General features: G+C 45.4%; 1 protein-coding gene across 3 annotated transcripts; it reads right to left on the reverse strand.

The window, feature by feature from the left end:
• Window positions 1-2204: 2204 nt before the first annotated feature.
• LOC134350797 (zinc finger protein 229-like) lies at window positions 2205-5580 on the reverse strand. 3 transcript variants are annotated; one of them, XM_063056495.1, is made up of 2 exons: window positions 5540-5580; window positions 2205-4396 (listed from the first exon to the last, which is right to left on the reverse strand). In XM_063056495.1, exon 2 carries the CDS (start codon window positions 3980-3982, stop codon window positions 2522-2524), a length of 1461 nt encoding a protein of 486 aa, XP_062912565.1. In that variant the 5' UTR covers window positions 3983-4396; window positions 5540-5580; the 3' UTR covers window positions 2205-2521. The 3 variants fall into 3 exon arrangements, with proteins under 3 accessions (XP_062912565.1, XP_062912564.1, XP_062912566.1); XM_063056494.1 differs by having other exon boundaries at window positions 5371-5566; XM_063056496.1 differs by lacking the exon at window positions 5540-5580 and adding an exon at window positions 5479-5523.
• Between the last annotated feature and the right edge of the window lie 4454 nt (window positions 5581-10034).

Genomic DNA, 10034 nt, shown 5'->3' on the forward strand with positions numbered 1-10034 from the left:
AAAAGGAGAAATTATTCTGTCTTTGCAGAGATAAAAGTAGATAAATGCCCAGGCCCTGATGAGTTGTATCCCAGGCTGCTGTGGGAGACAACAGAGTGCTGGGGCCCTGATGGAGACAGTAAATGTGATATCTTAGTTCTACAATTCCTTAGCATAGTCTGTTAGAAGCTGCAGCTCGATACACTTCCCGCGGGTGTAGTCGTCAGAGACACTGGAAGTCTCCCTGCCATCCCATATCTCAAGAGGAGCATTCCACTATCCTACCTGCCATCCTCACTGCTTTAAGTGGGCGATAAGAAAAAATAATTAATACCTACATTCTATGCCTCTCCTTGTGAAAGCCTCACCTACCTATTTCAACATTGCCCCAACAATGGCAACTTCATCTAAACCTAACTACTTTTTATTGGTCCTTGCCAGGTGCCTAATTAAGCACAATCCAATTTCTCATTGGTGGCAGTGGCGTGCAAAATGTGCTGACTGCCCCCCCCCCCTCCTTTTACTCTCTCTCCCTCTACACAATCCAATGTCTCCTCAGGACCTGTAGTGCACCAATGATATACCAGTGTTACAAAGAAAATATCTGTTAACTCCTTCAATAACTCAAAGACAGACAAGGTTTATCTCCAAATTGCTTTCTCGAAATCTCACCCCTACACTGACACGTAGCCAAGTTGTCCTTGCTGTGACTGGCGAGATATCATATCTATCATCTCCTTACCACATTCAAAGATCGATGGTATTCCATTGCTTGTGAACTGACATTCACAGCAGAACTGATGAGTTGTTGTGTTTGAGATACCTGAACTCCAATCCTTTGCCTTTTCTACCCTGTAAAATGTTTACAAAAGATATTCATGGGTGAAGGGCAATGTTTCAGACAAGGCAGTCTTTGTCTATCTGGTGATCTCTGTCGTCACACTGTCACAATGAGCCTCAACACAAATTAAGAGTACAAATCCACGTCTTCTATCTGTCACGGCTCAGGCATCTGGCCTCAGCATTAAATTCCATGACTGTCTACCTGTCTGTATCATAATAGGTTAACTCTGCCTGTCATCTATCTGTGATTTCACTCAGTGTGTCTCTGTCTATTGGGAAAATATAACAGCTCTGGTGATGTCCCACCGCCCTACTTGGAACTCACAGTATTTACACGGCTGCTCCTGGAGACTTTCTGATCACTGTGGCCCCAAGGTGATTGATGGTGGTGAACTCAACAATGGCAATGTCAATGAATGTCAAGGGAAGGTGATTACACTTTCTCACTGGAGATTACTTCTGTGGTGTGAATGCTACAGGTCACTTGTTACCCAAGACAGAGGTGTTCATTATCATGATACACCCTGAACCAATAGATGAAACAAAGAAACGTTCCGCTGTTTAAGGAAGGCTCTAAAAATTAACAAGGAAATTATACGCCAGTGAGACTGACATTAGCAGTGGGAAGGTTAAGGACCCGGATATATTATGAGGAAGGCTATTGTGGCTTGCAGGGGATGTAGACCAGCTACGAAACTGGCAGATGGAATTTAATGCAGACAAGTGTGAGGTTTTGCACTTTGGTGGGACCAATGAGGGTTGATTTTACAATGAACAGAAGGGCACTGAGGATGTGGTAAAACAAAAGAGACCTGAGTATACAGGTCTATAATTCATTGAAAGTGGCATCACAGGCAGATAGGGTCATAAAGAAAGCTTCTGGCATATTGGCCTTTGTTAATCATAAATTATTGAGTAAAAGATATGGGATATTATGTTGAAATTGTATAAGACACTGTGAAGCCTATTTTGGAGTATTGTGTGCAGTTTTGGTCACCTACCCGCAGGAAAGATGTGAATAAGGTTGAAAGGGTACTGAGAAAACTCACACGGATGTTGCTGGGTTTGAAAGACTGGAGTTATAAGGAAAGATTTAATAGGTTAGGACTTTATTCCTTGGAATGTAGAAGATTGAGAGGAGATTTGATAAGACATGTACAAAATTATGAGGGGCATAGATGCTGAGGTTGGGTGAAACTACAACCAGAGGTCATCAATTAGGGTGAAGTTTAAGGGAAACCTTACTCAGAGGGTTGTGAGAGTGTGGAATGACCTGAAAGCACAGCTGGTGCATGCAAGCTCGATTTCACATTTAAGAGAAGTTTGGATAAGTACATAGAATAGGCCATGGAGGGTTCTGGTCGATGTGAGTAGACAGTTTAAATGGTTCAGCACGGACCAGACGGACTGAAGGGCCTGTTTCTGTGCTGTACTTTTGAATGAACCTGTGACCAGCTGGGCTGAGTTGACTCCCTATCGTATACTGAGACAGAGTTTAAAATAGAACTGCTTTATTTGTCATAGAGCCAGAATATTAAACTCCAGTCCCCTTAAAGTTGAGTATTAGCAGAAGAAACTCCTCCCCCATCCAGTGACCAGGGTGGGGTGCAGAACCGGGTGTAAAGAGCAGCAGCAATAATTGGAGTTCCATACCATCAGTCATTCTTGAACTTGCCTCTGGACTCAGCAACTGTGATGGTTAAATATCCAGCATGCAGCTTATTGCAACTTTCTCCCCAGTGTGAACTCGGTAGTGTGTCACAAGGTTCGATAACTGAATGAATCCCTTCCCACATTCAGAGCAGATGAACGGTCTCTCCCCAGTGTGAACTCGATGGTGTGTATGTAGGCTGGATGACTGAGTGAATCGCTTCCCACATACAGAGCAGATGTATGGCCTCTCCCCAGTGTGAACTCGCTGGTGTATCTTCAGTTGAGATGACTGAGCAAATCCCTTCCCGCAGTCTGAGCAGGCGAACGGTTTCTCCCCAGTGTGAATTCGCTGGTGTGTCTGTAGACTGGATGACTGAGTGAATCCCTTCCCACATTCAGCGCAGGTGAATGGCCTATCTCCAGTGTGAACTCGCTCGTGTAGCTTCAGTTGAAATGACTGAGGAAATCCCTTCCCACAATCTGAGCAGGTGAATGGTTTCTCCCCAGTGTGAACTGACTGGTGTCTCTGTAGACTGGATGACTGAGAGAACCCCTTACCACATTCAGAGCAAGTGAATGGCCTCTCTCCACTGTGAACTCGATGGTGTAGCTTCAAGTGAGATGAGTGAGTAAATCCTTTTCCACAATCTGAACAGGTGAATGGTTTCTCCCCAGTGTGAATTCGCTGGTGTGTGTGTAGGTGGGATGGTCGTGTGAATCCCTTCCCACATTCAGAGCAGATGAACAACATCTCTCCTGTGTGAACTCGCTGATGCACCTTCAGTTCAAATGACTGAGTAAATCCCTTCCCACAGTCTGAGCAGATGAACGGCCTCTCCCCAGTGTGAACTTGCTGGTGTCTCTGTAGATTGGATAACTGAATGAATCCCTTCCCACATTCTGAGCAGATGAACGGCCTGTCCCCAGTGTGAACTTGCTGGTGTGCCAGTAGGTAAGATGACCGAGTGAATCCCTTCCCACAGTCTGAGCAGGTGAACGGTCTCTCCCCAGTATGAACTCGCTGGTGTGTCTGCAGGTAGGACGGCCGAGTGAATCCCTTTCCACAATCTGAGCAGATGAATGGTCTCTCTCCTGTGTGAACACGCCGGTGTAGCTTCAGATGAAATGACCGAGTGAACCGCTTCCCACAGTCTGAGCAGGTGAACGGTTTCTCCCCAGTATGAACTGACTGGTGTGCCAAAAGATCAGATGACCGAGTGAATCCTATCCCACAATCTGAGCAGGTGAATGGCCTCTCCCCAGTGTGAACTAACTGGTGTGTCTGCAGGCTGGATGAAACAGTGAATCCCTTCCCACAGTCTGAGCAAGTGAATGGCCTCTCCCCAGTGTGAACTCGCTGGTGTACCTTCAGTTTAGATGATCGAGAAAATCCCATTCCACAGTCTGAACAGGTGAATGGTTTCTCCCCAGTGTGAAATGACTGGTGTGCCAATAGGTCAGATGACCGAGTGAATCCCTTCCCACAGTCTGAACAGCTGAATGGCATCTCCCCAGTGTGAAATCACTTGAGTATCACAGATCAGATAACTGAGGACAGCTCTTCCACATACAGAGCAGGTGAATGGTCTCTCTTCCCTGGATTTTCTGCCGGTGAGCTGAGTGAGGTAGTTTCTTCCCAGACATTAACAGGTGAATAGCTTCTCACTGGTGAGAATTTTCTGATATATCTTCAGCTTGGAATACAGAATGAATCACTTCCCACGGTCAGGGCAGGTGAATCCTCTATCGTGTGATCTTGCTGATGTATCTTCAGGCTGAACAGAGCCCTCCCACACACGCAGCAGGTGAATGGCCTCTCTCCGCACTGTGAACTCACTGGTGTGACCGTGGGTCGGCTGAGTGAGTAAATTCCGTTGTTGTGTTTGAGATTCCCCTACACAAATTCTTTGCCATTTCTAACCTGTAAAAAGATTTACAAAAGACATGAATGAGTGAAGGACAACATTTCAGATGAGATAATTTTAGTCTCTGTGGTGAGCTCTGACATCACACTGTTACGGTGAGGTTCAACACAAGTTGGAGGAACAATTCCTCATCTTCCAGTTGGGCACAGATCAGGCATATGGACTGACATCAAAGTCTCTGACTGTTCTCCTGTCTGTATCAGAATGGATGATTTCTGCCTGACTTCAATCTGCGACTTGGCTCAGTTTGTCTCTCTCCATCAGTATTATTTCAAGTTCCAGTCATATCCCACAGTGCTACAAAGTGCACACAATATTACATGACTGCTCTTACAGATTTCCTAATTACTCTGACACACCTCCCCACCCCCAGTGATTGATAGTGGTGAACTCATCCATGGCAATGCCAATAGATATGAAGGGAAGGGGGGCAGTAGTTCTTTCTCATTGGAATGTGGCACTTTTGTGATGTGAAATCTACAGATCACTTGTTACGCAGGACAAAGGTTTTTGATATCATTATGCACCCAGAGAGAGTGCTACAAAACATCATCTTACAGGTAGAAGGGGCCAGTACAGGAAGAGGTTGAACAAAAGTGATTTCCTCAAGAACTAAAGCCCATGGAAGGATTCTGCTGTGTGTGTGTGTGTTTTTTCATGCAGCACTGATTGACATTTCCATTCACTGGAAGACTCTTCATCCAAGATTAACTCATTATAATATTTGAGTTCTGAGTTCCGAGTTCCTATTCATTGGAGTTTGATAGCTGGAGCTCAACAGGGTCTGAGAGATCCATCCGCTCTCATTTCCTCCACCTGAGCTTCCAAACGTGCCCGGTGAGCTGAGGCAGTGTCTGCACGGCTGCCCCTCTACCCAGAAACCCTCACGACCCAGAGACCTGTCTATCCGTTACCGTCCCGGGAGGGGGAGGCACATGCCCCTCAAAATGGCGCCAGCGCCTTCACTCACCAGCGGGAAACTCCCTCCAGGGGCTTGGTCTGAATCATGGGGTTGAGAGAGATTGAAATCACAGGGACAAATCCCGGTTTGCGGGGCCACTGAATATCAGGAACTCACAGCAATTGCCCTGCAGTCGGGGTGCTCATGCCCCCGCCCCACTCGGAGCACCGATCCTCACCTGCCGTCGGTCCGCAGTCTTTTGTCCACTGGGCGCATGCGCGATTTCCGCGCACAGTCTGCGGCCTTTACGCCTGCGCATTCGATAGTGGGTCTCTGGCGGCTAATTCTGAAGCGCGGACTCCTTTGTGTGGGCGCGGTGCCATTGAAAGTGTCTGCAAGTCTAAAAGATATTTAATGATTTTATATAGAAACTCAGCAGCTAACTATCGCAGCAAGCTCCCACAAATAATATACTTAATATCAATAGGCATTCCGTGTGTCAAATATCAAAGTCTAACTCACTTAAAAACAGAAGAGATTCTGCAGATGCTGGAAATACAGAGCAATACTGTACACACAAAGTGCTGGAGGGACTCAGCAGGTCAGGCAGCATCTAAGCAGAAGAATAAGCAATCAACTTTACATATATTGCTAATCTTTCATTTGTTGCCACATCCTCCCGGTCTGATTTCTCTCCTCCCTGGGAACTCTAGACCCTGCCACTTTCTGGATCCCCAAAGCCCTGACTTGTGCTGGCTCCCCTTTGGGTTTTGACCCTACTCCATCAACACTGTTCCTCCGTTACCCTTTAGAGGAGAGTGGTGTATTGCAACTGTTGAGCTATGTGAGGGACAGCCTTTGAAATCAGTGAAAATGACCCACAACGTTAAAGTGAGCAGGGAAGGAGTTTAACCACGCATGACATTCTTCTTGGGCCCAGAGCCCTGAGGAACCAGGAATGTCTGGGATAAAACCACAGTGAGCTCATCGTCTTAATCAACCTGCAGAAAGTCATGCAGAAAGTTCAAGCAAAACTTCTTCACCCACAGTGGGGACCAGTTGCAAACTGTCACCACAGGGAGAGCAAGAGATGAATAGCAGGGATGGATTTAAAAGGACTGATGTGGAACAGAAACACGGGCAGGAACCAGTTGGACTGGGTGGCCTCTACTGTACATTGGGTGTGTGACAGAGACAGGAAGCACCTGAGACACAGGATTTGAAATAGAACAGATTTATTTGTCACAGATCCACAACATTAAACACCAGTCTAACTTAAGGCCAGCAACAGCAGAACAAACCTCTCCAATGCTCAGTGATCAGGGGTCCATCCTGGATGTGATGAACAGCCGCAAAATCTACAGAATCTGATATTACCCATCTCTTGTGAACTTTCAACTGGATTCAGTCAGCAGGATGGTTAAAAATTTAACATACAGCTTATTTGAACTTTCTCCTTGATGTGCAGTTGCTGGTGTTTCAGCAGTAGGATGACCAAGTAAGTCTCTTTGCTTTCTCAGGACTTTAGTTATTATGAACTGTCCGGAGCATGACAAGGCAGGTTAACTGAATCTCTTCCCATGCTCAAAACAGGTGTATGGCTATTGCCCTGTGTGAATTGGCTGATGTCTCTGTGTTTCCAATAACTGAATAAGTCCCTTCCCATACTTGGAATAGATAAATGTCCTCTCTGCAATGCAGACTCTCTGGTGCTTCTGTGTATCAGATGATTGAATGAATCCCTTCCCACACAGAGAGCAGGTGAATGTTCTCTCCCCAGTGTGAATTTGCTGGTGTATCTGCATGTACGATGACTTCATGAATCCCTTCCAAAATGACAGCCAATGGATGGCATCTCATTGTTATCAACTTGATGGCAAATTATCAGGTCAGATCATGGCTACATACACACATTCGGGTTCTCCTGGCTATGACTGCAGAGTATGTCTGTAGGGTCAGTGTTCTGTTCTGGGTGTCAGATATGGGATGTCCGGGAGACTTCCAGCCTCCCTGATGGCCACTTCTGCACCAGGTGCATTGAGATGCAGCTCCTTGGAGTCCGTGTTAGGGAACTGGAGCTGCAGCTCGATGACCTTCGGCTTGTTAGGGAAAGTGAGGAGGTGATAGACTGGAGCTACAGGGAGGTAGTCGCCCCAAGGTTACAGGAGACAGATAAATGGATGACTGTCAAGAGATGGAAGGGAGAACATCAGATAGTGGAGAACACCCCTGTGGCCGTCCCCCTCACAATAAGTACTCCATTTTGAGTACTGTTGGGGGTTGGGGCCTACCCGGGGGAAGCAACAGCCTTTGGCACAGAGTCTGGCCCTGTGGCTCAGAAGAGTAGGAAACTGAAAAGGATGGCAGCGGTAATAGGGGACTCTATAGTTGGTGAGACAGATAGGTGATTCTTTGGATGCAAAAAAGAAACACGGATGGCAGACTGCCTCCCAGGTGCCAGGATCCACAATGTTTCTGAACACATCCACAATATCCTGAAAAGGGAGAGTGAGCAGCCAGAACTTGTGGGACATATCGGTACCAACGACCAAGGTAGAAAAAGGAAGGAGGTCCTGAAAACAGAATACAGGGAGTTAGGAGGCAAGTTGAGAAGCTGGACCTCATGGGTAGTCATTTCGGGATTGCTGCCTGTGTCACGTGACAGTGAGGATAGAAATAGAATGAGGTGACAGATAAATGTGTGGCGGAAGAATTGGGGCAGGAGGCAGGGATTCAGATTTCTGGATAATTGAGACCTCTTCTGACAAGTGTGACCTGTACAAAAAGGGACAGGTTGCACTTGAATCCAAGGGGGACCAATATCCTTATGGGCAGGTTTGCTAAAGTTGTTGGGAGTGGTTTAAACTAATATTGCAGTGGGACGGGAATCAGTTTGATAGAGCTGAGGATGAGCTGGAATGATGGGTGTAATATGAATGTAAGGAAGGACAAACCAATGATTGGGTACAAATGCAGACAGAGTAAAGAGTTAAATTGTACCACTGAAGCAGAATTCAAAAGTACGAAGAATGCAAGACTGAAGGTGCTATATTTAAATGGACATGGAATTCGGAATAAGGTGGATGAACTCATGGCACAGTTAGAGATTGGTCAGTAGGATGTTGTGGGCATCACTGAGTCATGGCTGAAAGAAGGTCATAGTTGGGAGCTTAATATAAAATTATATACTTTGTATCAAAAGGACAGGCAGGAATGCATAGGTGGTAGTAAGAGATGGAACTAAACCGTTAGAAAGAGGTGATACAGGGTCAGAGAATATTGAATCTTTGTGAGTGGAGTTAAACTGCAAGTTAAAAAGAAAAGCCATTACAGTAATCATATATAGGCCTTCAAATAGTAGCTAAGATGTGGGGTTGAGATTGCAAAGGGAGCTGGAAAAGGCATGTAATAAGTGTAATGACACAATTGTAATGGGGGACTTCATTATGCAAGGGGATTGGAAAAATCAAGTTGATGTCGGATCGCAAGAGAGGGAATTTTTTGAACGCCAGTGAGATGGCTTTTTAGAACAGCTTGTGCTTGAGCCTACTCGGGGAAAGGCTGTCCTAGATTGGGTGTTGTGCAATAATCCAGATTTTACAAGGGAGTTTAAGATAAAGGAACCCTCTGGACAGTGATCATAATATAATTGAATTCATTCTGCAATTTGAGAGGAAGAAGCGTAAGTCAGATGTATCAGTATCACAATGGAATGAAGGGAATTACAGAGGCATGAGAGAGGAGCTTGCCCAGGTGGATTGGAGGAGGATACTGGCAGGGATGATGGCAGAACAGAGGTGGCTGAGGCTTCTGGGAATAGTTCATAAGGTACAAGATAGGTATGTCCCACAGAAAGAGAAGTTCTCAAATAGCAGGGGTAGGCAACTGTGGCAGACAAAGGAAGTTAAGGACTGCATAAAAGCCAAGAAAAGGGCATAAAAGGTAGCAAAAGTGAGTGGGACGTTGCATGATTGGGAAGCTTTTAAATCCAACAAAAGGCAACTAAAAAAGCTATAAGAAGGGAAAAGATGAAATATGAAGGTAAACTAGCCAATAATATAAAGCAGTAGACTAAGAGTTTTCTCAGTTATATGAAGAGTAAAAGGGAAGTGACAGTTGATATTGGACCACTGGAAAATAAGGCTGGTGAGGTATTAATAGGGGACAAAGAAATGGCGGATGAACTTGGCATCAGTCTTCACTGTGGATGACACTAGCAGTCTGCCAGAGGTCCATAAGTGTCAGGGAGCGGGAATGAGTGCCATTGCTATCACAAAAGAAAAAGTGCTAGGCAAACTGTAATGTCTTAACGTGAATAAATCACCTGGACTAGATGGACTACATCTCAGTGTTCTGCAAGAGGTTGCTGAAGAAATAGCAGATGCATTGGTTATGATCTTTCAAGAATCATTTGATCCTGGTATTGTCCCAGAGGACTAGTAAATTGCAATGGTGACACCACTCTTTAAGATGGGAAGAAGGCAAAAGAAAGGAAATTATAGGCCAATTAGCCTAACGTCAGTGATTGAGAGAGTGTTAGGAGTCTATTATTAAGATGAGGTTTCAGTGTACTTGGAGATGAATGATGAAGTAAGTCAAAGTCAGCATAGTTTCTGTAAAGGGAAATCTTGCCTGACAAATCAGTTAGAGTTCTTTGAGGAAGTATCAAGCAGGGTGGACAAAGGAGAGGCAGCGGATGTCATTCACTTGCATTTTCAGAAGGCATTTGATAA

The sequence above is a fragment of the Mobula hypostoma genome, chromosome 8, assembly GCF_963921235.1.
Source record: "Mobula hypostoma chromosome 8, sMobHyp1.1, whole genome shotgun sequence".
In the NCBI taxonomy this organism is placed as follows: Eukaryota; Metazoa; Chordata; class Chondrichthyes; order Myliobatiformes; family Myliobatidae; genus Mobula; species Mobula hypostoma.

What these genes read in the sequence shown, in the direction of transcription:
- LOC134350797 (XM_063056495.1), bottom strand. Translation starts at nt 3,982, where the DNA reads ATGCCATTCAGCTGTTCAGACTGTGGGAAGGGATTCACTCGGTCATCT.